This window comes from Corylus avellana, chromosome 6 (assembly GCF_965113065.1).
Source record: "Corylus avellana chromosome 6, dhCorAvel1.hap1.2, whole genome shotgun sequence".
In the NCBI taxonomy this organism is placed as follows: Eukaryota; Viridiplantae; Streptophyta; class Magnoliopsida; order Fagales; family Betulaceae; genus Corylus; species Corylus avellana.
In genome coordinates this window covers 21,039,953-21,067,628 of record NC_142495.1, presented here as the reverse complement: position 1 = coordinate 21,067,628, position 27,676 = coordinate 21,039,953, and the positions used below count along the sequence as shown (strand labels likewise).

Genomic DNA, 27,676 nt, shown 5'->3' with positions numbered 1-27,676 from the left:
ACCTTACCAGACTGGTAAATGATAGATTTGGGGGTGTTACAAAGTAATTGCGTAAATTCACGACTTAATAAGTAAATTATCACAGAATCTATGCGATGAGCCTAAGTAATAATTGGTACTTCTCAAACTTTGGTAACCAAAATGTCATGGGTTTTGCGAAAAAGACATGTGTTATCTCTGTTATGGTGCCATTAGAAAAATTGGTTTGTTTTTATAATTGTGTAGGCATAATCCCAATAACAAGTCAATTACATTTTAATGCAAGGAAAAAATGTATAATAGGTAAATTGCATTTAACAATCATAAATTTCGTCTTTTGATGTATCCAAGCTCTTAACCCCTTCTCGATAGGGTTAGCGATGTCCCAAGAGAACTGTAATACAACACAGGTGTCCAGGATGTAGCTGCACGATGTCCATCACTAGTAGCCCAATCAAGTATGTCCATCACTGGCACGTTACCAATTGGTAACGTGCCAGTTTAGCACGTTACCAATTGGTAACGTGCCAGTTTAACACGTTACCAATTAGTAATGTGTTGCATTTCACACGTTACTAAAATAATTAGTAACGTGTCACAAATTGACACGTTACTAATTTATAACGTGCCAAAAAGTAATGAACAGTAGACACGTTACTAATTGGTATGTTTTTTGTAGTGCCATACCGCTAATAACTTTTTTCTTAGTAAACCACAAATTAAACATAGTTGCGTTGGTCGTGATAAGATCATTGGATCCAAAGCCAAAACATAGCATAAATCTCTAGATCATATATATATAATTTGTGGTTTACTAAGAAAAAAGTTATTAGCGGTATGGCACTACAAAAAACATACCAATTAGCGGGCATATATATATATATATATATATATATATATATATATATATATATATATGTGCCCGCTATCCATATATGATGATTCACAGAATGTGTTAAGTTATAAACATTTGATATCAGTTTTGCAATGTTTATAACATTTGATAAATTCATTAGGTTCATGAAAATTTTATAAGTGTTTATAAACGTTCAGCTGTGGCAAACATCGAACATTCTAGTGGGATACGCAAACATCAACATCGAACGTTCCAATGGGATACTCAAACATTCGGAATTTGGAGAATGGTGAAAATTAAATATCAAAGTTGTTTTTGGAAAAATTTAGTTAGTATCTTTATTGGACCTTTTAATGTTAATTATAATTTGGGTGTTGGATGATAAAGCGTGATTGTTGAATAAGTAGTTGTATTTATAGGAGAGGGTTGTTACTTGGCCCAATTCAAGAATAAATTTAGCTAACGGTACTTTTCGAGTTCCTCAATCTCCTAGGAGTCCCAGTTAGAGGAAATAATCACGTTTAGTAGCAGTTTAGAGCAAGAACCAAAGATTTCACTACTGACAATAATAAGTTTTAGTATTAAAGCAAAAAAAAAATTGTTAAATAGTGCACTAAAAATAATAATATTACCTTCAAAATAACCGAAATTTAACATTTTGTGTGGACTAACATAATCATTTGTCCAATTTTAGGCCCATAATAGAATGAGCCAAATTTTGTGGACACATGAGAAAGCATTTTACTCTAGCTTACTCTCATCCTATATATAAGTGAAGTTAGCCCATTCGACTTTATTAAGTCATTATATGAAAATTATGGTTGAGAGTAAGTCTCTCTACACACACAAAACACAATTTCCTTCTAGAGAAAAGAATTGCCTTTAGTAGCCACTCGAAGCAAAAACCAAAGATTTCACTAATGACAATAATATAAGTTTTAGTACTAAAGAAAAAAATTGTTAAATAGTGCACTAAATGATTTTAGGTGGCTAAAATTGTTAAATAGGTCAAAACAAAAATTTCACTAATGCTTATATATATATTAGGTCGCTTTCCCAGTTCCCACAAGTTAATCCTAAGCCACGATATATATATATATATATATATATATATATATATATATATATATATATATATATAGGTCGCTTTCCCACAAGTTAATCCTAAGCCACGATGGATTGAACATGAAGCAAAGACCTTTTTTCTTGGCTGGGTATATTTCCATTATCTTATTGATAAAGTGTCATGGATTTCCATATAATGCAGCAGTCAACAATATTATTCTTGGCTTTTTAGATGGGGGGCCATGTATTGTACGTGTGAATTCATTCAAAGCTTTCTTCAACACCAAATTCTGTCTCATTAATGTTGGTGAGAGAGGTGGTGGGCACAACTTTTAGGTTGAGTGGTTCGTAATTGTCTCCCAAATGGTTGAGAAGAAATCAACGGAAAATGGTATTTTAAACACCCACGTCATGTCTTTAAGGGGTAGCTCAATTACTTGTAGATCACACTTAATAAAACAGAAGTTACTAATTTAAATTCTATCTCCCATTTTTCTTGTGTGGACATATTAAAAAAAAAAAATACCCACACCAGAAAAATAAATAAATAAATAAATGTTTTTCAACCTAGTTTAATTGTCATAAAAGTCGAGTTTGTTCGATAACCCCCCCTTTTTTTTTTTTAGCGAACAAGCAAAACTATTAACAAACAAGCACTAAATACTCATAAAACATTTAAAATTACTTTTATATTTACGTCACATCAAAATATTTTATCATCCAATAAAAAAAAATTTAAAAAAATACCCTTTAAAAAGTTTTATGGAATCTTTGATTAGGGCTCTTCACCTAATATTTGAGTGGCATACTTTTACATCCCAACAGCCTCCACTACCTGCAAATATTATCCAGACTTTGGGGGAACGTTCAAACTTCTTTTTTTGAGCCTATTGACATTCATGAATCTGATTTCTGCTTCAATTATTCAAATTGCTAAAGAATTTGGATACGAATCATTAAAAATGTAGAGTAAATACAAATGGGCCATTTCTCTCTAGACTATTTCCCTCCACGAGTTCATCTTTTCTGCATTCAAGTTGCAGTGGAAGCAGTTGGGGGTTTTTTTTTAAAAGTTTAATAAAGAAAGTTTAGGAGGGAAGACTTTGGTCAACAAAAATTGACAAAATCCAGCAGATATGCCTTCTTAGATAGATATGGGTGTGACTAGATAATGGGGAAGTATAAAGTTTGTTATTGAGATTTAAAAATTAGTTTCCAGTTTCTTTAAAAAAAAAAAAATCATTCATTGTTCATCACATTATTTAAAAATCACTCTCCGTTCTTAACTTTTTTCTTTTCTTTTCTTTTTTTTTTTTTTTTTTTTTTCAAATTGTTGATGGAGTTTCTCTCATATTGTCGAGTCACCAAATTGCCCGCAGTTAACTTTTTTTTTTTTTTAAAAAAAAAAAATTATTTTATTTTGATATATCCGCACAAAGAAAAAAAAATAAATAAAAAATTCAAATTAATGATGTCCGCTTTATAAGACGTGATCCCTAATTGATCGAGCTACTCTCCTGGGAACAATATTCCACATTTGCTTAATAAAGCGAAAACATCATAATATTATAATCACTCTCCGTGAAATTACAATAGTAATAAAATTATATATATATATATATATATATATATATATATATATCAAAAAATCGTCCTACACAAGAAGTTTTTTTCTTTCTTAATTTTTTGTTTTTTAGGATATAATTTTAATTTAATGAAAAATGACAGAAACTCTATTAGCAATTTAGACAGAAAACTGAAATTAGGAGTAATTTTTAAAGTAATGAAAAACTTATAGAGTGATTCTTTCTTTTTCTTTTTTCTCTTTTGAAACCCTAGGGAACAATTTTTTGTTTTTATTTTTTCTTTGATACATTATAATAGAAAATTAAGCCTTCTTTAGATATTTGAGTGGAATAAATTTTTATTTGTATTTGGTATTTTGTTTGATAAAGATGGGAAGATAGGTCAAGGTGTTCCCACCTAACCTAATCACATATAAAATAACTTGAAACTTTTCTTGAGAATGACATGTGGGGTTCAACCTTCTATCCTAAATGGAAGTTTGGGATCCAGGCAAGTTCCCTCAGCCCCTTTGCTTGGCAAAGCCTCTTACCATTTTATTTATTTATTTATTGAAAAAAAATACATTTTACCCCCCTATCTATTCACCCATTTGCAGTTTTAATCCCAATATTTAAAAAGTGACATTTTATCCCTCCAAACTTCCAAATTGTTACAATTCAACAATTCTGACTTCTTTTTTTTTTTTTTTTTCCCAAAATGCCGTAATCCCAAGTTAAATAATAATAATAATAATAATAATAATAATTAAAATTTATGGGGTGGCCAGCCACCCCAGTTGGGCCTGGGGGTGGCTTCGGCCACCCCAGATCGGTCAGCCCTTAATTTTTAATTTTTTTTAATTGTTTTTTCTTTTAACTTGGTATGGGGCATTTTGGGGAAAAAAAAAAAGTCAGAATGGTCGAATTGCAACAATTTGAAAGTTTGGAGGGGGTAAAATATCACTTTTTAAACATTGAGGTTAAAAGTGCAAATGGGTGAATAGTTCATAGGGGTAAAATGTATTTTCTCCTTTTTTTTTTTTTTTAATAGTAATAAGAAGTTATTGATATAATATAAAAGTGAAATGAATTTTAAATATTTTACGAAAGAAAAGTTAATAAATTTTTTTGTTAATATGAAAATATGAAGAAATGAAAAAGAGATAGGAGAAAGGCTAGCCAATTGCATGCTTGTAATTTTTCTTTTGGTTTTATGCACATATATTAAGTTTTTTCTTTTCAACAAAATTAAGAAAAAGTGTCATGTTTATATACTATATCCTCATTTTATTGGGCTGATAACTAATATGGCAGTGCTCTTCAACCCTTGAATTAATCTAAGGACTAAAGACACTATCATATCAACCTAGTAAAATATGATTATAGTATATATCATTTTTCAAAAAAAAAGGAAAAAAAAATATACACTCTTCAAGTCATGAAAACCCCATTTGTTATACCCTATGATAATCAAATATTTGTCAATTTCACAAGTGGTAAAAGAAACCCACATAATCCAACAACAAAATATAACCTCCATTTCAAACAAGACCCTCAGTATTTGCCCCAACCCCCAGATCAAATACTGATTATATATAATCAAGTAATTGAATTAGGAAGACACATTAGAAGAAAGAAAGGAAAAAAAAAACAAAAAAAAAGTTTGTTTTTTTTTTCTTAGATCTATGATGACATGTGCATCATGCATACATAACCATCTTGACATCTTGTCAGCATCACTTAATTAACATCAACAAGAGCTGGCATGAAGATGCTACAATCCAACAGTACCTGCCAACTACAAAAAGCATAAAATTGTGTCAATTGTACAAATTTGATTAAATGTTGCCAAATTACTCATATATCCACCAAATGAATTTATAACTCAAGTCATAACATATGGTCGTATTACATTATACCAAGGTCAAAATGGGAAACTCATAGAGGAGCGACATAATTGCCGAGGACCGCCCCTCGTGGAAACCAACAGTAGTCTTTGAATAGTTGTACCAATTTGACTCTTTACAACACGTGTTTCGAACCAAAAAAGAAAGAAAGAAAGAAAGAAAAAATCCTCACCAAACATTATTAGTCCATAAATCCCAGTACAAAGAGACATAGATGTCGTTGTTGAGGTTCCAATTTCTACACCTATAATTAATTAATAAGGTTTGGTATATCTGTTTAGAATTGGGAAAACCAATTCTAGCTAGATCCTCAAAGACCAATATTTGAAGATCCATTAAGATTAGAACTCCAAGGAACTAGAGGGTTTATGAAAAATGAACAATTCTATAATGATTATAAACTGATAAAATATTTTAAGTTGTTGAAATTTCATATTACTTGAATTATATACCCTGCGAGTTGACGTAGTTGATCGCCCCCAAGCCTCGTACCAGGAATGCCGGCTTGCGGAGTTGAGAATAAGTTTGAAGACTTGCTAGAATATCGTCAAGAGACAACTTCGATGCTTAAGTTAGCAAGAGTTTCATGAAAAAGACGAATATACCTAGCAGTAGGGTATATTGAAAGTGTACTTGAAATGGTTATCTTAATTTTTCTCCTTTCAAGCATTGCCGGTTTCGTGTTGTTTTTGCCAAGAATCACCTCCCAGTTGGGCGTGTCCTTGGCTCTGTATGACATTCTTCCCGGGCACTTTAGTCCGACTCATCAAGGTTTGTTGCTCGAGTCTCACTTCTAGGGTTTGGAGCTCATCCTTGGTTCTAGCCTAGTCTAATTGATAATTGGTATATCAGTATTTATACAATTTTATAACAAATTAAAAACAAATTATTTTCTAGAAAATTAGTTTCAACTGAATTATAATATTGTTGTGGAAAGTTAATTTTTTGTAAGTTGATGACTTATAACTTGGTAGAGCATATATAATTAGTCATTCAATTTATTGAGCTTCTAGAAAGGAATTACGATTTAATTAGTTTATGCACGAGGAAGAAATTAAAATAGATGGTGATTAGGGATAAATTATGGTAGAAATGCACTCTATCAAGATTGATCAGCACCTATTTTCATATACAACAAGCACATAGTTTATAATAAATTAAGCTAATAAAAATTTCGTGTGTGGTTTCTATCATCTATGTAACAAATAATAATGCCAAAAATATGAAATTTATTATTATTTTTTTTTTTTGTCATAGTATATGTATGAGATATTGAGTGATGATACGGAGAACGCCAGGTGTGCATGAGTCATGCACGTCAGGCTTAATTTTTTTTTTTTTTAATAATTAAAATAATAATATTTTATTATTTTAAAATATTAAATCAGCCATGCGTGGGCACGCCCCGGCGTCCCTTTATCATCACTGATGAGATATTAATATTTTTAGTTAAGTGGTCTAAATCTGAAATTAATGACATGACATTTACATTATTACATTAGATAAGCTAATGACATGACATGACATGACAATTACATTAGATAAAATTATACTATATAAATTAGATAATATCATATCATAATAATTAGGGTAAAGTCCACATACTTCTATCAAACTACCACCTAATTAACAATATTTTTTCTTAAACTTTCAATTGTGACAATGTCTCCTCAAACTACTAAAGCATTGTCAATGTCTCTCACACCTTCAAGGTTAGCAAAAAGATAAAAGTACTTCTATATATTTCTCAATATGACAACAATACCTCTATAAATTCAAAATAATAATAATAATAATAAAATAATATTTTTTAACTGAAAATGAAAAATTTTAATTTAAAAATAATAATTAATTTTTATTTTATTTTTTAAACACATTTTTAATGATTTTTTGTTTAAAACGAATATTTAAAAAAAAAACAAAGATTTTTATTTTTTAAAAAAAAAATTTTGTTTTAGAAAACAAAAATTTTTATTTTTTAAACAAAAATTTTTACGTATTTTAAAACGGAAATTTTTATTTAAAAATGTTATAAAACAAAGCAAAAAATTTCAATTTTTATAACCAAAAAAAAAAAAAAATCGATTTTTTTATTTTTTTTCTTATAAAAATGATTTTTTATTTTAAATTTTAAATTTGCCATCCTTTGGATTTTTTATTTTACTAAGAGCAATTTTGTCATTTGGGGGAATATTGTTATAATTAAAAATTTAAAGGGATATTGTCAATTAGATTATAGTTTAAGGAGAGTACGTAGACTTTTCCCTAATAATTAAAGTTTGAAAGGAGTTAGCAATCAAAGCCTATAATTAGAGTGCATGTAAATGTCATGTCATTAACCAAAAACATGAAGGAAATTAAGTGAATGGGTTTAGACTATAAAGTGCACTATTTATTTCTCCGACTCTCCAAGAAGTGAAAGGGAGAATAAAAAGGCAAAAAAAAAAGTGCCCCAATAAAAGAGATAAAGTAGGCTCACAAATGCAATTAATTCAATAAATTGGGCGCATAATTTTTTTATTTTATTTTTATCTTAAAAAGAAAAAAAATCAATAACGTGGGCACATGGGATTTGGGACAAGAATGCCAACGTATGACCACAGAAAAAATCTAAAAGGACAGCTGAAAAGCATTGAGTTTGAGTGTAAATAAAGAGCGATTTGTATCCAGCAATTTTCATTACTTGCCAAGGCTGCTAACTACTCTCTCTCTCTCTCTCTCTCTCTCTCTAGTTTGCAGATTCAAAGAAACACTGAAGATTCATCTTTTACATCTACAGTCAAAAACCATGGAAATAGCAAGGAACCCATCTCCTTGAATCCATTCTTTTCTGTAACAACATCAAGGAATGAGGTTTGTCGCGTCTCTATACTTCATCTCCAAGCCTTTTTTTTTTTTTTTTTTTTTTTGTGATGAATGAAATCGTTATAGAAGAACACACACACACACAAAGAATCCATTATTTTTCTGTTCTTTGATAGCTATGAAGACTTGTGCGTTTAACCTGGTTATAATGTTTCTAGTGTTGAGCAAAGAAACCCATCAATAATCAGTTCGCCAAGGATTTTCTTGATTTCTAGTTTATATGTTTGCTCAGTTTTGCTTCGCTTAACTGACATAAGACAGAGGTGGTAATATCTCAAATTTTCATTTTTGACTTCTGCATCGCTTTAAATACTGCACAAAGAACTTGTAATTGGACTATCTCTGTATGTTTAACTCTAAATATCACCAAGTATTATTTCCATTTCTAGTTTTTTGCTTCTTATTTCAGTGGTTATACTTCTTTTGTTTTTTGTTTTTTTTTTTTTTTTTTGCCATGTTTCTTTTGCTTCGTGTACATAACATAGAGTTTGCAATATTGTTTACATCTTTCTTATTTGCTACCCCACCTTAAATAACAGAAATGAAAATTATACTATTTTTGTTTCAATAATTTGTAAACATTTTGCTCCTGAAGTTGTTTATCTTTATCTTTTAGTTCTCTTGAATGTGTAATCCTATTCCTGTAATGGGTTATAAATCTTATTCCTTTTGCCATCGAATTTGATACATATAGGCAAGCTCAAAAAGATATATTGATTGTATCAATTTCTTTTTCTTTTTCCTTTGTTTCCAACCCCGCTGTTTTTTTGACACTAATTTGCCCAAAGCCCTGAAGTTTCTGATGGGTGTCAAATTGTGGACAGATATTTGGGGCTTATTTAGCCAAACTCAGGGGATTGGTGCAGTTCCAGAGATTTATGGCTTTGTTCCAATTCACAACTTTGTGTCTCTGTCTCCTCCTTGTGTTTGGGAGCTGCTTTGCCAGCGATCAACATGTTGGTCAGATATATCCAGGATTCCAAGCTTCTCACAGTGAATGGGCGGATAAACAAGGACTATTCCTGTCATCCAACCGCTCTGTATTTGCTTTGGGCTTTTACACTGCATTGGATGCCAAATTGTTTCTGCTAGTAGTTATTCATCTGGATAGTTCCCAAGTGGTTTGGACTGCCAATAGAGGCTTACTGGTCAACAATTCTGATAAGTTTGTCTTTGACAAAAATGGGAATGTATTTTTGGGAAGTGGGGACGGTGTAGTTTGGTCTACAAACACATCAGGGGAAAGAGTTGCAGCCATGGAATTGCAGGACTCAGGAAACTTGGTATTGCTAGCTGAGGATAAAAGTATTCTTTGGCAGAGTTTTAGCCATCCCACCGATACCCTTTTACCTGGCCAGGTGTTCCAGGAAGGAATGAGGCTGCAAAGCTTTCGAAACCGCAATAATGTGTCTCATTTTCTTGAATTCAGGTCAGGTGACCTGGTCTTGTATGCTGGTTATCAAACTCCACAACTCTATTGGTCCATAACAAATGATAGCCGCAAAAGCAATAACAGTGTCACCGGTAGCGTTCATTCTGTCTCTCTGGAGTCCAATTCATGGAATTTCTATGATAAGAATAGACTTCTACTCTGGCAATTTGTCTTCTCTGACTATACAGGTCCCAATACATTGTGGGCTGCTGTTTTAGGCTCGGATGGAGCAATATTGTTTAATAATCTCATAAAGGGAAATGCTTCCACTCCTGAGGCTACTAAGATACCACCAAATTCCTGCAATGTTCCTGAGCCTTGTGATCCATATTATGTGTGTTATTTTGGGAACTGGTGCCAATGCCCTTCGCTTCTCAGCTCTGAATTTGATTGCAAACCTCAGACTGTCTCAAGCTGTAATAGCTCCCAAACGTCAGCAGAGCTTTTATTTGTTGGTGAGAAGCTTAATTATTTTGCACTTGGATTTGTTCAACCTGTTTTGAAATCTAATCTAAATGCATGCCAAGAAGCTTGCCTTACAAGTTGCTCTTGCCTTGTGCTGTTCTTCCAAAGTACTTCTGGGAGATGCTTTCTATTTGACCGGATAGGGAGTCTGCAACGCTCTGGTGAGCGCTCTCCTGGTTACGTTTCATACATGAAGGTCCCTATTGGTGCAGATGGTGGAAATAGTCATGCAAGCAGAAAGGAAAAAAAGAGCATATCAGTTGTAATCATTGTTCTTTCAACCATACTGGTTATTCTTGGTCTACTTTATGTGGGATTCTGGTATTACCGCAGAAAGAGAGGATTGCTGGAATATTCTCAAGACAACCTGGATGAAGATAATTTCTTGAGCAGTCTTTCCGGGACACCTGCTCGTTTCAGTTATATTGATCTTAGTCAAGCAACCAAAAACTTCACTACAAAGATAGGCGCAGGCGGGTTCGGCTCGGTCTACCTTGGTGTGCTCCCAGATGGCACCCGCTTGGCTGTGAAAAAATTGGAGGGCATTGGGCAGGGGAAGAAGGAGTTTAGAGCTGAAGTTACAATTATTGGGAGTATCCATCATGTCCATCTGGTCAAGCTCAAAGGATTCTGCGCGGAGGGGTTTCACCGGCTTCTTGTCTATGAGTACATGGCTAAAGGTTCTCTGGATAAATGGATCTTTAAGAACAATGAAGGGGGTCACCTGTTGGATTGGGATACAAGATTCAATATTGCATTGGGTACTGCTAAGGGATTAGCTTATCTCCATGAAGAGTGCGAAGTGAAGATTATTCACTGTGACATAAAACCTGAGAATGTTCTTCTTGATGATAATTATGCAGCCAAAGTATCCGATTTTGGTTTGGCCAAGCTAATGAACCGTGAACAAAGCCTTGTCTACACAACACTAAGGGGTACAAGGGGGTACCTTGCACCTGAATGGATAACCAACTATGCCATATCTGAGAAGAGTGATGTATTCAGCTATGGCATGGTGTTGCTTGAGATTATTGGAGGAAGGAAGAATTACGATCCAGAAAATCATTCAGAGAAATCCCATTTTCCCTCTTATGCCTCCAAGATGTTAGAAGAGGGAAAAGTGAAAGAAGTCTTTGATTCTAGGCTAGAGATTGATGAGAAAGATGAGAGGGTTTCCACTACAATCAAAGTAGCATTGTGGTGTATACAGGATGAAATGCATTTAAGGCCAACGATGACTAAAGTAGTCCAAATGCTTGAAGGCATTTGTGCAGTACCTTCGCCCCCAACCTCCTCTCAGATTAGTTCACACTCAAGTTTCTTCAAATGGAGCAGTGAAGAGGGTACTTCAACAGGACTGGTTGATTACCCTAGTGAGGTAACCATCTCAGATGTACGGCTATCTGGCCCAAGATAATGAAATCAATTTTTGCAAATGGAGATGTATATATTCAGTTGTTTCAATTATATGTTACTAAGTTCTCTGCTCAATTGATATCAAAATGAAATGAATGGCCAATGTCACTTGTAGCATTTGTTGCCTTATGTTTCAGGCTGTGGTATCTTCTCATAAGTCATGCCAGTGAACATGCATTCCCATTCCTATACAACTATACAAGTGATTTGTGTATTTAGACAGTCTTTTGTTCCATATGTTTCAACTTTCTTTTTTGTCCTTTTCTTTTCTTTAGGGTATCTATGCTATGCTATACTATTATTATAAGGTAATGTTAAAAACTAAATTTTTATCCCACAACTATTTCATAATATTAATGTGGTAGTTTCAACTAACTCTTGGATCAATTATTGTTAAAAATAAAAAAAAATAAAAAAAAAATCTAAGGGTTTGTTAGAATTGCGACATCAGCATTGTAGAATGGTTGTATAACAAAAATGTGGTATATAACATTACTCATAATTATAACAAGAGGTAGTTCACTTTCTTCCCTTCCTTAAAACCTCTTTTCCTTAGTGTAGACAATACTCAATGAGTAATGTTTTCTATTAGATTGTTATTCAATTGCCACACAACTTGATGATATAGCAATAAAAATCAGTTCTTGGATTAAAACTTATATATAAATAATGGTTGATTTTCACTGTCACCCTATCCCAATTATATAACTGTCGTCTATCAGTTTACTAAATAATATTACTCATATTCAACAGAAAAATTCTATATACTACACCTTTATCCTCACCTACATCTCACTAGATAGATGTGGTAGTGCCTATTAGCCCTTAGTTTTTTCTTCTTTTTTATTTTAACAAGACTCGATCCAATGAGATAGGGATAAAATAAGGGTGTAGTAGTATATATAACATTACTTTATTCAATATTATCATCATCATTTGAGTAATGATATATATCACCCTTCACCCTTGTATTATCTCAAAGCTGATGTGGCATGTCTCGTAGCATGTGATGCATGAAAATGAGTTTTTAACCGAAGGGACCCAGCACATCAGCTTTAGGGTAATACGAGAGTAATGTCTTATCAATTCTCACAACTGTAATATAAATAAATAAATTTATTTTTCTTTGTTGTCTTTATGAATATTTGGGTCTTTTCTGGAAAGAACATGGAGCGATTGACTAGGGTTGCGATAAAGCACATACTCTGTCTCTCTTTCCAAGTTCAAAAAATAAAGTGGGGGTTTCGAATTCAAAATCTGATGTGATCCCCATTTGATGTCAAAATCAGTTTCATTCTCTTAACACTTTAGATGTTTCATTCATCTTTGTGTTGTACGAAAAGTTGTAGACAATTCATTGATCTTTTTTCGACACGTTGAATGGTTGCAAAAGAAGGTACAAAATGGCTGTAGCCTCTGGAGTTTTACTAAAGTCTAAAGTGATCCTCCAAAGAAATAGAATCCTCAAATGCCTCAGTAATATAATATACGAAAAAGGGTGTCCTGCATTTTGTGTTTTGATTCTTTTGAACACTTTAAAGGATGTGGGGGGTTTGTTTGCATTTGAAGGCCTAGTATTCTAAAGTATTGCTATTATTCCTTTTCTTTCTCTTTACAGTACACTGTTAGATTTCTTTAAGAGTATTTTAAATAATTATAAAATCTATTCTAGCTATATCTATAAGTTTTATGTGCATTTGATTGAAATATTTATATCTTTCAAGTCAAACCAAAATTTTTAAATGTAGGAAGAAAAGTTTTGTCCCACGATGATTAAATATAAAGAATTAACTAAGGGAGTTAGCTGCCCGCACTCGTCAAGTGCAAGGACAATGAGCTTCGGGCGCTATGAAGTGCACTTTTCTAGCCGTTAGCAGGGTTTTAATTTACGAGATTTTGTGATTACAATTTGTCTCATAACTTCTTTCTATTCTCCTACATATCTCTTTCATATTATGTTCTTCGTAAAGGTGTTTCTTGTTGCTCTAGAAAATGTTATTATAAAGTAACATTTGAACATCATTGTATCGTGAGAACTATTTTGTCGAGTCGCTTAGCATTTAGAAGACAAAACATGTTCTAAAAATACTGTCTTTGTGATTGAGCTTTAAAATTCCAAGACTTCGTATTTTTTTTTTTCTCTTTATTCTATAATATCTTCCAACATAAACAATATTTAGAAGCTAATTTCCTATATAGTTCGTGTCTATAACATGGTTGCGACTTAAATTTAAGAATATACACAAATTACAACTAAGCTCTTAACAATGATGAGTGGCGTGCAACTTAGTAGGAGAAAGCCAAATCCGACTTTGTTTTTTTCTCTCCATGTTTTGGAAGTAATTTATGTACTCAAAAACTGCGAATACGGCTGTACCTTGAATAGGATAATAGGCTGCAGCCAAGAAGGTAGGGGGGAACATTCATTCTCCATAAAGTTTGAAGAAAATTCCTTTTTTTTTTTTTTTTTTTTGGTCAAAATTGGATGCCACATTGAAGTCTTGCATACATGATGATAATTGTGAAAATGGTGTAATTTGTTTATCTCATAAAGTTGGGGTATTTTTTCACTATCATATACGTGAGCTTCACCAGATCTGGATCTAAACTTTCAGCCCAAACAAACACTCTGTTTACTGTTTACTCACCTACCCTTTAAGATATATTTGGTGACACTTTAGTGTCCTGGAAAAGACATAGAAGGCTGCTGACTAGCTGAGCCAGAGAGCATCTTCATTTCTTTTTCTTTTTCTTTGCAATAATAGCTGTAAAGAATGTTCGGCATTAATACACAGAAATACTTGTTTGGAATTGTGTCAACATTATTCATAACCTGTGGGTGCGTGTGTCACAGTCTCCACCTTGCATATAAATATAGAGAGATAGAGACAGAGACAGAGAGGGACTGATGATTCATTTAATTCCTTTTACACCCCAAAAGAAGAAGCCAAGAGCCCATCTTTCTAAATCCATTTGTTTCTCTAACTGAATCAAGGAATGAGGTTAGTCATGGCTCTTTATTCTTTTTTCTTTTTTTTTTCTGGGTCATTTTAAATTTTCTTTTTCCCTTCATTGATGGCAATGTGAAGCTCCATTGTTGCTTTACCTCAGATTGTAATTTTTGATACTGTTAAGCAAAGAAAACCCATCAACAATCGCCAAGGAATTTTTTCATTTCTTGTTTGTTTTTTGCTCTGTATTGTTTTGCTTCAAGCATATAAGTTAGAGTTGGTAGTATTTGAATACCACAAGTAGAACTTGTAACAGGATTATTTTTGGCAGTCAGACAATTTATATTTGAGCTTTTTGAATATAAAAAACTCATCTTGTGGCTGGCTATCAATCTCTCTCCCCATTTACATATTTTGAATTTTGTAGCTCTACAACTAAATTTTCCCAAGCACTTGAAAGTTTTAGATTTTGTTCACTTATTTAGCCAAGCTCAATCAATTGATTCAGTTATAGAGAATTATGGGTTTGTTCCAATTTAGAACCTTTTTTCTTTGTTTCCTCCTGTTTGAGACATGCGTTGCTAGTATTCAACGTCTTGGCCGCATATATCCTGGTTTCCAAGCGTCTCAGACGGTATATATTGACAACAAAGGCATATTTCTGCTGTCCAACAACTCGAATTTCGGTTTCGGCTTCTATACCAGTGTGGATGTCACATTGTTTCTACTTGTTATCATTCACATACCCAGTTCCAAAGTTGTTTGGACTGCTAATAGAGGCTTTTTGGTTCAAAATAGTGATGACTTTGTGTTTGGAGAAAATGGGAACATTTACTTGGAACGTGGGAATAGTGTGGTTTGGTCTACAAACACTGCGGGAGAAACAGCTACTGCCATGGAATTGCTCAATACAGGAAACTTGGTATTGCTTGGGGATGGTGGAAGAATTCTATGGCAGAGTTTTAGCCATCCTACTGATACCCTTTTGCCTGGTCAGATATTCTTGGAAGGAATGCAGCTCAGAAGTTTTCCCAACCACAATAACCTGTCTCACTATCTTGAATTCAGGTCAGGTGATTTAGTCCTGTCAGCAGGTTTTGAAATCCCACAATTTTATTGGTCCATAACAAATGACAGCCGGAAAACCAACAACAATGTCAGCAGCAAGGCTCATTCAGTGAGTCTGGGGTCCAATTCCTTGAATTTCTATGATCAAAATAAAACCTTACTTTGGCAGTTTGTCTTCTCCAAAAACCCTGGATGGAATGCCTTCTTTGCTGCTGTTTTAGGCTCTGATGGGTCTCTCTCATTCTATAATCTTCAAAAGGGGAAGTCAGTTTTTCCTGAGGCAATCAGAATACCACAAAGTTCCTGCAGCACTCCTGAGCCTTGTGATCCATATTACGTTTGTTATTTTGAAAGCAGATGCCAATGCCCTTCACTTCTCAGCTCTCACTCTAATTGCAAGCCTCAGGTCAGTTCAACCTGTAACAGCTCCAAGAGTTCTGTAGAGCTTCTATACATTGGCGAAGAGCTTAACTATTTTGCACTTGGCTTTGTTACACCCTCGTTGAAATCCTCCCATCTAGTTGCATGCAAAGAAGTATGCCTAGGAAATTGTTCTTGCCTTGTGCTGTTCTTTGAAAGAAGTTCTGGGAGTTGCTTTCTGTTTGACCAGATAGGAAGTCTGCAAAGGTCTGACATGGGCTCTACTGGTTATATTTCATATATGAAAGTTTCAAAGGACGGAAGTCCTGCAAGCAATGAAAGAAAGCGGATTCTTTTAACCATGGTCATAATTTTTGCAACTGTCATGGTTGTCTCTACTCTGCTTTATGCAGGATACTGGTACCATAAAAAGAAGATATTACTGCAATATCCTGTAGAAGATTCAGAAGAGGATAATTTCTTGGACAATCTTCCTGGGATGCCTCTTCGTTTCAGCTATGGTGATCTTTGCAGGGCAACCAAGAACTTCTCTACAAAGGTTGGTGAAGGAGGGTTTGGCTCAGTCTACATTGGTGTGCTCCCAGATGGTACACAAGTGGCTGTAAAAAAGTTGGAGAGCTCCGGGCAGGGAACCAAAGAGTTTAAAGCTGAAGTTACTACTATTGGAAGTATCCATCATATGCATTTGGTGAAGCTCAAAGGTTTTGTTAAATCACTACTTATCTCAAAAATTCAAACCGTTAGAAAATAGTTAATTTATATTTTAACACTTTCCATTACATGTGAACTCAAACTCTCCCTTAATTATTGATGCTCAACATGTGAAATATTTAATTGAAATGAGAGGTGAATGACGAAGACAAAGTTCAAACTCAAGACTTTTGACTCTACAATTATTGAAAAAACTTAAGCTGTTAAGAGATGGTTAATTTAATTGTTTAATTTATATTTTAACAGGATTTTGTGCTGAAGGGCCTCACTGGCTTCTTGTCTATGAGTACATGGAAAATGGGTCATTAGATAAGTGGATCTTCAACAAGAATGAAGAGGGTCATGACTTGTTGGATTGGGATACAAGATTTAATATTGCTTTGGGAACAGCAAAGGCCTTGGCTTATCTCCATGAGGAGTGTGAAGTGAAGATTGTCCACTGTGATATAAAACCAGAAAATGTTCTTCTTGATGATAATTTTGTTGCAAAAGTTTCAGACTTTGGCTTGGCAAAGCTAATGAACCGGGAGCAGAGCATTGTATATACAACGCTGAGGGGTACAAGAGGGTACCTTGCACCCGAATGGATTACAAACTTTGCCATATCAGAGAAAAGTGATGTCTACAGCTATGGCATGGTGTTGCTTGAGATTATTGGGGGAAGGAAGAATTACGATTCAAAAGATTGTTCAGAGAAAGCCCATTTCCCTTCTTACGCCTACAAGATGTTGGAAGAAGGAAAACTGGAAGAAATTCTTGATACAGAGCTAGAGATGGATGAAAAAGATGAAAGTGTAGTCACTGCTATCAAAGTTGCATTGTGGTGTATACAAGACAATATGCATATAAGACCTGCAATGACTAAAGTAGTGCAAATGCTTGAAGGTTCTTGTGCTGTGCCGCCGCCTCCAACGTCATCTCAATCGGGTTCTCCGTCATGTTTCTTTAAATGGAGCAGTCAAGGGGCTACTTCATCAGCAGCACTTAATGATTATTTCAGTGATGTAGCCATGTCGGATATTCGCTTATCGGGACCAAGATGATAAAAGCAAATGTTTTGTTATAGGAGATTTTCATTTTTGTCCTCTGTATCTTGGCAGAGTCATGAAACTTCAAAGTTTTGTACTGATTCATTTGTATTAGATCTCAAGATTTGCTTATCTTGGTTGGTTTTCTGACCACCTGTGGAGACAGCTATCTTCTATTTGCTCAAAAATGTATGGTTTTGATTGTTGTTTGAATCTAGAAATATTCCTGGAAGCTTCTATACTGATATTGAAGATGTTGCTGCTGCTCAGTAATATCAATTAAATAAAAGGAAGAAGAAAATTCGTGCATAGTGATGGAAGTTTGCAATGAATTACAAAATAAAAAATAGGGTCAACTGTCAACTGGGGACATAAAAGTCGGCACTTGTTGGGGACTCACGTTACTCTGAGCTTTGGGGACTCATTCATGGGTTAAGATTCTCTCCCCCACTATCACAGCACTAATTAAACTTATTAGCAAGAAATCATGATGTCCTACTTCAGCAGACCATGAAAATAGCACTGGAAAATGGAATTAAAAAGACCAGCACCAATTATGATTGTTGGCTGGTTTGAGTTTCTCTGTAGTTATAGCCTGCAAAGTTAAGGGCAGGACGTGCATTATGTTGCCGGGACGTCTGGATCTTGTGTTGTTCAAAGAATAATGCTATTTAGTAGACTATTATACGACTGCTATACAATTTGATGGTGTAAGCCTATAGATCAACAATTAAAAAAAAAAAAAAAAAAAGCTAAGTACTGATTTTTATTGTCACATCGCCCCAGTTGTATAATAGTTATAACGGTAACAAAATAGTGCTCAAATTATTGGCCTCCATTACCTATATTGTCCAAAAAGAGATAAATTCTTTCATTAATGACCATTACCCACTTTGCAGAGAGAGAGTGAAAGGAAGAAAATTAAGAAAGAGGTATTGGGGTAGCATGATCAGAGATGATTCGCACGTTATCAAAAATTTAAAATAAAAAAACTAATCTATAGTGTCACTTTCATAGTAAAGTATACAATAGATAGAACATTATTGTGAGAAAAGAAAAGTTTCATTCCACGTCCATGTTAATCACTCATATCTGCAACTGCATGGAACCAACAATCTCCTTTCTAGTGGGAGCCACGCCGGCCTCAGAGCTGTAATATGTTATAGATACACTCCCGCATGTCATGATGTGAATAAAATAAGACGGTGAAGTGCTCTTGGAAGCAAAGGTTTTAGCCTCCTAACCTTTTGACAACCATTAATTATAGGAAGGGCAGCTGAAAGCATTAGCAAAGTCATCTCATCCCTTCTGGGAATCAAGGAAAAGGCCAAGATCCATCCATCTGCTTTTCTGGTTAACAAACAATGAGGTCACTCCTATCATCTTCTGCTCCCTACCTCTAATGGCTATTTTTTTGTACTGCTAAGCCAAGAAAACCCATCAACTGTCACCAAGGATTCTTCTTTTTTTTTTTTCTTCTTTTTTTGCTTCACATACAATCATTGATCTGCATCATCTTTCTTTATGGACTTGTTCCAATTTAGAACCCAGTGTTTCTGTCTCATCCTTTTGTTACAAACCTGTTCTGCTATCACTCCAAATATCGGCCAGATATATCCAGGATTCCAAACATCTCAGATGGTTTGGGTCGAGCACAGCGGGCAATTCCTCTTATCCAACAACTCAGGATTCGCTTTCGGCTTCCACGATACCCCAGATAACGATGATGTCATGACTATGTTTTCTCTAGTAATCATTCACATATATAGCTCCAAAGTGGTCTGGACTGCTAACATAGGCTCATTGGTTACCGGTTCTGAGAATTTTGTGTTTGGCAAAAATGGGAATGTTTACTTGGAAGGCAAGAAGGGTGGTGTGGCTTGGTCTACAAACACAGCCGGAGAAGGAGCTACAGCAATTGTATTGCAGGATTCCGGAAACTTGGTTTTGCTTGGTGACAATGGAAAGATTCTCTGGCAGAGTTTTAGCCATCCCACAGATACCCTTTTACTCGGCCAGCAATTCGTGGAAGGAATGCAGCTAAAAAGTACTCCCAACCGCAATAACTTGTCTCATTATCTTGAAATCATGCCAGGCACTTTGGTCTTGTATGCCAGATATGGGAGTACTCCACAAATCTATTGGTCTATAGCAGATGACAGCCGGAAAACCAAAAACAATGCAACTGGCAAGGTTTACTCTGCATCTTTGATGTCCAATTCATGGAATTTCTATGATCAATGGGGAGCCTTACTGTGGCAGTTCATCTTCACCAACCATTCTGATCAATTGAATGCCACGTGGGCTGCTATTTTAGGCTCAGATGGCTCAATCTCATTCTACAATCTTCAAATGGGGCAATCTGTTACTCCTGAGGCCATTAGAATACCACAAAGTTCTTGCAGCATTCCTGAACCTTGTGATCCATATTATGTGTGCTATGTGAACAGCCAAAGCCAATGCAAATGCCCTTCTATTCTCAGCTCTCAATTTAGTTGCAAGCCTCGGATTATCTCAACCTGTAATGGCTCCAAAAGCTCAGCAGATCAGCTTTTATATGTTGGCGAGAAGCTCGATTATTTTGCACTTGGGTTTGTTACACCCTTTTTGAAATCTGATCTATATGCTTGCAAACAGGCTTGCCTTGCAAACTGCGCCTGCCTTGTTCTGTTCTTTGAAAGCAGTTCTGGAAGTTGCTTTCTCTTTGACCAGATAGGAAGCTTGCAACAGGCTGAACCAGGCTCTGCTGGTTATTTTTCTTATATCAAGGTCTTAAGTAATGGAGATGGAGGGGTAAGTCCTGCAAGAGAAAAAAGCAGAACAGGAAGGAACATTCTGGTCATTGTGATCATTGTCTTTGCAACTGTTCTGGCTATTGTTGGTCTTATTTTTGCTGCATTCTTGTACCACCGCAAAAGCAAGATAATATTGGAAACTTCCCAGGACACTTTAGAAGACAATAATCTTTTGGACAGTCTTCAAGCAATGCCAGTTCGTTTCAGTTATAGTGATCTTCACAGAGCAACTAATAACTTCTCTATCAAGCTTGGTGAAGGAGGGTTTGGTTCAGTCTACCTTGGTGTGCTCTCTGATGGTACCGTTAAACCACTATTTATTTCAAAAACTTAATAATTTAATAAATTAATTTTATTCTAACACTCTTCAACACGTATGGACTCAAACTTCCCATTAATTAGTGAGGCACGAAGATATGGTTTGAATGTTCTAATATCATATTAAATTACTTCTTGTCCCGAAAACTTATTTAATTTATATTCTAACAGGTACCTTATCTGCTGTGAAACAATTGGAGCACATTGGGCAAGGAATGAAAGAGTTCAGAGCTGAAGTTAGTCTTATTGGGAGTATCCACCATGTCCATCTGGTGCAGCTCAAAGGCTTCTGTGCTGAGGGAAATCATCAGCTTCTTGCCTATGAGTACATGGGTAAAGGATCTTTAGATAGTTGGATTTTCAATAATAATGATGAAGACGGGCGTCACATGTTGGATTGGGATGCAAGATTCAACATTGCAGTGGGTACAGCAAAGGGATTGGCTTATCTCCATGAGGAGTGTGAAGTGAAGATTGTCCACTGTGATATAAAACCAGAAAATGTTCTCCTGGATGATAATTATGTTGCAAAAATCTCAGATTTTGGTTTGGCTAAGCTTATGGACAAAGAGCAAAGCCTTGTATGTACACAGCTGAGGGGCACAAGAGGGTACCTTGCACCAGAATGGATCTTTAACTATGCCATATCAGAGAAGAGTGATGTATATAGCTATGGAATGCTCTTGCTTGAGATCATTGGAGGAAGGAAGAATTCTGATCCAACACAAAGTTCTGAGAGAGCCTATCTTCCTTCTTATGCCTTCAAGATGATGGAAGAAGAAAAAGTAAGAGAAATTCTTGATTCAAAACTAGAAGGTTATGAAAACGATCAAAGGGTTGCCACTGCTGTCAAAGTTGCACTGTGGTGCATACAAGAAGACACCCAGTTGAGACCATCAATGACTAAGGTTGTTCAAATGCTTGAAGGTCGTTGTGCAGTACCTCAGGCTCCAACCTCTTCTATGTTGGGATCTGAGCATTCAAATTTTGGTCAATCAGGCAGTGAATTGATTACTGCCACATCTAGAATGATTGATTACAATTATAGTGACGCGCACCTCTTAGCGGTTCGCCTATCAGGAGCGAGATGAAATTGTTATTTAATAGACTGTTATACGACTGGCATACAACTGGGATAATGTGGCATCGAAAATTGGCCAATCCGAGACTTATTGTTGAAATCGGTCAATACCGTATTGCTTTAGATCTTCATGGTGTCTTCATTAAAAACTTCCCTAGTTACTTGCTAAGGTTTCATAGTGAAATATCATGACCATTTTTTCTTGTTTGTGTTTTAAGAGACATGTTGCTCTCTAATTTGAACATGAAAGATGAGAGTCAAGAACAATGAGGTTTGAGTTGATTCCTTGGATATATGCTTGAAGTAATGAATCAGCAACTCAATCAGTTTCAAATAACAAAGAATCAAAGGCAAATGTCACCATACCTTTCCCCCACACAGAAAAACAAAATACCAAACTCCAGCTTAATATATAACTTATCTATGTAGCCCCACCTAGCATTGAATTATTCAAAAAAAAAAAAAATGAAAAATATTCAAAAAAATCTCCTGACCTTCTAGGAAGGATTAATCTGTTTTTGTCCTGAAACCAAAGGGAATGTGGAGAAAAATGAAAGCACGATTCAGAGCTTACATGTTTGGAATTTCATTGAGAAATAGAGTTTTTGTCTAAAAAAAACTCTCAATTCCAAGGGACAAAAATTAATAAAGTGACATGTGTCCCTTACCATATGAGAACCACATGTTTTTTTTAATAATATGAGCATCTCACATTTTTTTTAATAAGTATGGAATACATGTCACTCTCTTATATTAGTTTGTAGCTAATTTATGTCCAATTTCAAGCTTACCCCAAAAGGCAATTTTAGGCTTGTTTTTTCAAAGCAAAAATGTCAAAAAGTTACTTGAATATTTGTATTATATATATATATATATATATATATATATATATATATACTTTCAAATTTTTTACCAAACGGACCCATTTTTGCCTATAAATACAGTGCCAGTGTCTTCTATCTATAAGGTATTATTGGGCATAGGTTAGAAGGCACCTCTCTACAAAATTATTGTCAGGTTTTTGTAATGAGGTTCTTTGATTCGCTTGAGCAAATATGACTGAAGGTAATTTTGAATCTTTTTTGTTGTGTATTCTAGCATATTGTTATTTTATGGTTCAACAAATTTGTCATGCCCCAATTTCAAAGAGGGATCAACATGGAAATTCTGTGTTTTCAAATATATAGTACTACTAATAAAAATTGTATTGCTCCGGATTTAACCAAGAGTTTAAATCCGGAGCAATAAAACATAAATAAATAATCATTAATAGTACTATTTATTTGAAAATACAATATTTATATCTTGATGCCACTTTAAAATTGGGGTGTGACAAAATTTTGCAAGTGGCAATCTAGTGTAGTATGCATATGATGTAATATGATGTAAGCATATTGATTAGATGGTATGGACACGTGCCTTCTTTCGATTGGACATGGCCTCAGCACCAATAAAAACCAAACAAAACTGAAACAAAAAGAGTTATTTGATAACAGTTCGAACTTTAGGGGATAACTTTTAACTTTAGTGAGCAATTTGATAAACGGCGAAACTTCAGAGACCCTTTGAAACATTTTTGGGTAAAAAATTAGACAAAAGCCATCGATTGGCCAAAGCTTGAAGGTGAAAAGCAAAATTTTAGAATTGAAAAATACAAGATAATATAAATGGGTTTCAAAGATTTCGGTAGTCTTGACTCTTTGAATAAAAAATCATCTCTTATGGGTGCAAACATAGGAACCATTCCAACCATGCAACAGGGCACTCTTATAATAATTGATGGCATGGCTTGAATCATGACAATATGTCTCAGGACCTCCACTCCACACCTTATAATGACAAGAGACAAACACAAAAAAGATTAAACAAATATGAAGCATGATATCAGCTTCTCACTGTCAGAAGAAAGAAAAGAAAGTGATTGGGTAATTAAAATTTAAGGCCACAAAGAAAGAATATCTAGTGCTTTGTAGGGCTGATGAGAGAGAGAAAGATTGTTTACAGGATTCAATTGGACGCCCGCCCCACTTGCTCAGCCGCCCGCTTTTTTTCCCCAACTTGGATATTTTTGGTTGATGTTGATCAGGTCGATTTTTTTTTTTTGGAAGTTTCCCATTCCTGCAAGTTTTGGCTGCCATTTTTTTTTTCTTATTTTGAGAGTGTGGGTGGAAATCTAGGACCACTCTTAGAATGATATGAACCAAGTAGGAGATCTCATTCAATGAAACCAAACAAATCCCAAATAGAGAGAACAAAAACAAGTTGAATGCTATCATGGTATAGATATAAGATTATATAAGTCAATCATAATATGACTCATTTAATTAAATTAGTTACTTCTCTCAATTTTGACTTATTAATTTTGTGTTGTGTTCATGTCGAATTCACGAGTGGTATCAAAAATTGTTGGCAATAATTACAACACGGAGAGCTTAATTACTCACAAATATAATAAAAAATAAAAAATAAAACCTGGAGAGCTTTATTTCAAGCTGCTTAATGGGTTTGGTAGTAAAATATTTCTTGCTCCCCAGACTCAAAAGCACAATTAAACTGATATCTCTTTATGAAGCTTCAGGTTGGGTTGTTGGCTAATATATGAGATCTATTTCTTTATTTTATTTTTTAAATACAAAGGGAAAAGGGAGTTCAAACTAATGATTTGACATAAAGATGAAAATAATTTAAAGTGTTGTGAAACGACAAATTTCAAATTCTTGGTCCCCGTAAAACAACACCTTTCACAATCAGACCCTTCCATTAAGATGCTCATAGCATTTGGTGTATAAAAATTAACTTTTTAGTCGAAGGACCAAGCCACATAGGCTTTTGAGTGATATGAGATAATGAAAAGTGAAATGCTACATATACTATAATTTTTATTATACAATTTTTTCACACCCATTAAATCAAAAATCCATCTCGTATTTAATAATAATTTTTGTTAAATTTATCAATTATCTCAAAAGCTTAAACTTATAAGAAAAGATAAATTTAATTATTTAATCATATTACTTTAACAGTTTTACAGCCGCCTGTAAAAAAAATTGTGTAAAAAATTAAAAGTAAATGTAGTTTTACTTTAATAAAAATAATATTTTGATATGACATAAAAATAATATCAATTTTAAGTGCGAAGATGCGACAAACCCTAAATTTTCTATCACTTCAAAGCATGCAACACCTTTCACCTTTATTAAGATGCTCATAACGATTTTTTAGTTCTGAAAATCACAACTCATAAGCTTTGAGGTGACCAAAGAATAATGAGGTGATGCGTAACATTACTTCTTTGCTTTACTAATAAAAGGCTCATAGAAACATATTTCCTTATTTAGAAGGTACAACGAGGTTTAAGAACGTTATTTTTGCTTTACTAATAATAGAGTTAATTGATAATTTACAGTCGGCTCGTTCACTTCTTACCCAAAAATTACAAAAAAGGGGAAATGTTATTTCTTAGCTACTATGTTACTCGAGCTATTTCACAGCAGGAGGCAAAGACGGTTTATTGAAGAGTGGAGACTAAGTAGCTGCAGTCAAAGGAGGATGGTGAGAAGCTCCTTGGAAGAAATTTGCAGAAGAAGCATGGCTGTATTCACTTTCAAGTCGTTCCTCTTCATCCTCTTCATCTTCAGCATCCCAAAGAAACCGAGCATATGAAGCTAAGACATAACTGCAAACAGACAACATCAATCTTTAGAACTAACTTTTATAAGACAGCCACACTTGGAAAAGTACAGATCAAGAACAGAAAACTCCTCAGGAGCCATATTATGATCATCAACTTATATTGAACAAAATTCACTTGGAAGAATCCATTTAAAGCAGTAGTTTGGTTGAGAAATTCCATCAAACGAGTTGAATGCATGAACTGAAGCACTTGATCAAAAGCTTTGTATTCAACAACTTCAAAAACAAATTAATCTAAACTAGACAGTTCTAAACAAATTAAACAAAATCAAAGGTAGATAAGTTGAAATATGATCAAGGAGCTGTCTTTCTTACCAATCATCTGGGGCAGTTTTAACAGCTTGATCAAAATAACTCTCGGCTCGATCGGCATCCCTTTTTGTTTGCCAGATCAAATCAGCATAGAGAGCTAAAACATTTCCATCACTTGGATTAGCCAAAATTGCTCTCCCAAAATACTCTTCTGCTTTAGCAAAATCTCCACGAACCTATTTTCAAATTGAAGGATATCAGCAAGATTCCAAACCAAAACTTTTCTTCACAAAAGAATTTGGCAGCAATAGATGGCCTATCAGGGCAAGTATTCTAAACAATTATTAAATGATCATTTCCTTCATTTTCCCTAGCAACCAAACAAAGAAAGGATTCAAAAAATCAAAGATTTTAGAAAATTAGCAAATTACTGACCTCTTTTAAAAACTTTGCATAGTTTCCAAGAAGAAGCGCATTGCCAGGATTTGCTTCAATCATCTTCTGGTAATAAACGTCGGTTTTATCACTCCCATGATTATTACCTTCAAAAGATCCAGACCCACCATTATCCTCTCCATCTCCACCATCTGATCCTCTGCCACCACAACCACCACCAACACTCCCATTTCCACCACCCCCTACCAGAGTCTGCAACACACAATCATTCTTCCCCGCAGCACATCCTTCTTCACCCACAACACTCTCACCCAACCCAGAGCTTGAAAAAAGTCTCCGGATTGAAGATGATGACAACACCGAATTGGGTTTTAGCTCTTTTTCTTCCTCCACTTCTTCGACCGTGATTTTTGGTTGTTTTTTGTGGGGGCGAGATATGGGGTTCGTTTTCTTGGGCTTTGGTGGGGTTTGAAATTCTGCTTCTTGCAAGGCTTGGGTTACCTTCTTCGTCGATTCATCAGAAGGAGAAGGATGAAAAGATGCCGTAAAAGAAACTGATCTGGTTCTTGAAAGCTGGTGAACTTGTTCAGTCTCTGGGGATGATGAATCCTTGCAGTACTGGGGTAGCCACGAATTCAAGATTGGTGCAGAGGCGCTTCTCAGAAGCATGATTTTCTATGATTTCAGAAAGGGAGAGAGATTAGAGATTATAGAGGAAGAAAACCTCCTATGGTTCAGCAGCTAAGAGCAGAGAGAGTTGCATTTTATAGGAAGTGTGAATAAAAAAAAAATCAATATGGTCCGTACGATTAGACTCTAGTAGTAATTAGTAAAGGACAAATTGCAGTGGCCAGCGCTCGTGGGTTGGTATGCGCTGTCCGCGCCAGATAAGCGAGGAGTTCATAGTGCATGCTGACTACCTCTGAGGGACTGACACCTGGCTATATCCCACGTGTTATGCGGACCCACCTCTGCCACTTTATTTTTATTTTGCGTTTTGGGTAGGAGAGTGGACGGTCCAGAATTGGTTTTGGAAGTGACAAAATGACATCACTCTCTGGTTAGCCTTCTCCATCATGCTCTACACTGTTTGATGCGTACTTGCTTGGAACGAAGAAAGTGACGACGTTGAGGAATTGTATAGCTCACACTGCTGTCACAGAATGTTATGAATGACCAATCTCCGCTTAGATATGTTTATATGATACCGAAAAATCAAATTGATAAATGTTTGGTTTCTACCAATTGAATATGTGAGATTAAAAGATATAGACAAGAGAAAGTGATGAATCTGTAACACTTCTCAATCAACTTTATTTAAATATAAATACTATTTTAATTTAGCTGTGTTTTCAATCTTGACAATTATGGCTATAATTAAGTTTTCCTATAATTTTAAGTAAGTCTCTTCAGCAATATATTTCATCTAATTATATATATATACCAATTAAT

The 27,676-nt window shown here is 34.7% G+C and overlaps 4 protein-coding genes across 4 annotated transcripts; 3 read left to right on the top strand and 1 right to left on the bottom strand.

Moving 5' to 3' along the window:
• Nucleotides 1-8,140: 8,140 nt before the first annotated feature.
• LOC132188695 (G-type lectin S-receptor-like serine/threonine-protein kinase SD2-5) lies at nucleotides 8,141-11,684 on the top strand. The gene is made up of 2 exons (XM_059603223.2): nucleotides 8,141-8,225; nucleotides 9,062-11,684. Exon 2 carries the CDS (start codon nucleotides 9,116-9,118, stop codon nucleotides 11,549-11,551), a length of 2,436 nt encoding a protein of 811 aa, XP_059459206.2. The 5' UTR covers nucleotides 8,141-8,225; nucleotides 9,062-9,115; the 3' UTR covers nucleotides 11,552-11,684.
• Nucleotides 11,685-14,612: 2,928 nt separating this feature from the next.
• On the top strand, nucleotides 14,613-17,913 carry LOC132188322 (G-type lectin S-receptor-like serine/threonine-protein kinase SD2-5). The gene is made up of 2 exons (XM_059602745.2): nucleotides 14,613-16,651; nucleotides 16,908-17,913. Exons 1-2 carry the CDS (start codon nucleotides 15,022-15,024, stop codon nucleotides 17,702-17,704), a joined length of 2,427 nt encoding a protein of 808 aa, XP_059458728.2. The 5' UTR covers nucleotides 14,613-15,021; the 3' UTR covers nucleotides 17,705-17,913.
• Nucleotides 17,914-19,213: 1,300 nt separating this feature from the next.
• On the top strand, nucleotides 19,214-21,893 carry LOC132187993 (G-type lectin S-receptor-like serine/threonine-protein kinase SD2-5). The gene is made up of 2 exons (XM_059602415.2): nucleotides 19,214-20,783; nucleotides 20,974-21,893. Exons 1-2 carry the CDS (start codon nucleotides 19,214-19,216, stop codon nucleotides 21,891-21,893), a joined length of 2,490 nt encoding a protein of 829 aa, XP_059458398.2.
• A 3,342-nt stretch (nucleotides 21,894-25,235) lies between these two features.
• Nucleotides 25,236-26,972, bottom strand: LOC132186907 (Tetratricopeptide repeat (TPR)-like superfamily protein). Its single transcript, XM_059601025.2, has 3 exons — nucleotides 26,264-26,972; nucleotides 25,892-26,064; nucleotides 25,236-25,559 (listed from the first exon to the last, which is right to left on the bottom strand). The coding sequence occupies exons 1-3, from the start codon at nucleotides 26,891-26,893 to the stop codon at nucleotides 25,409-25,411; spliced, it is 954 nt and encodes a 317-aa protein (XP_059457008.2). The 5' UTR covers nucleotides 26,894-26,972; the 3' UTR covers nucleotides 25,236-25,408.
• Between the last annotated feature and the right edge of the window lie 704 nt (nucleotides 26,973-27,676).

Excerpts from the sequence above, each read along its gene's own strand:
- LOC132188322 (XM_059602745.2), top strand. The coding sequence starts at position 15,022 with ATGGGTTTGTTCCAATTTAGAACCTTTTTTCTTTGTTTCCTCCTGTTT. Across the intron at positions 16,652-16,907 it reads GCATTTGGTGAAGCTCAAAG|GATTTTGTGCTGAAGGGCCT; the intron begins GTTTTGTTAAAT and ends ATATTTTAACAG.
- LOC132186907 (XM_059601025.2), bottom strand. The coding sequence starts at position 26,893 with ATGCTTCTGAGAAGCGCCTCTGCACCAATCTTGAATTCGTGGCTACCC. Across the intron at positions 26,065-26,263 it reads ATGCAAAGTTTTTAAAAGAG|GTTCGTGGAGATTTTGCTAA; the intron begins GTCAGTAATTTG and ends ATTTGAAAATAG. Across the intron at positions 25,560-25,891 it reads AAAACTGCCCCAGATGATTG|TTATGTCTTAGCTTCATATG; the intron begins GTAAGAAAGACA and ends GTCTGTTTGCAG.
- LOC132188695 (XM_059603223.2), top strand. The coding sequence starts at position 9,116 with ATGGCTTTGTTCCAATTCACAACTTTGTGTCTCTGTCTCCTCCTTGTG.
- LOC132187993 (XM_059602415.2), top strand. The coding sequence starts at position 19,214 with ATGGACTTGTTCCAATTTAGAACCCAGTGTTTCTGTCTCATCCTTTTG. Across the intron at positions 20,784-20,973 it reads CCTTGGTGTGCTCTCTGATG|GTACCTTATCTGCTGTGAAA; the intron begins GTACCGTTAAAC and ends ATATTCTAACAG.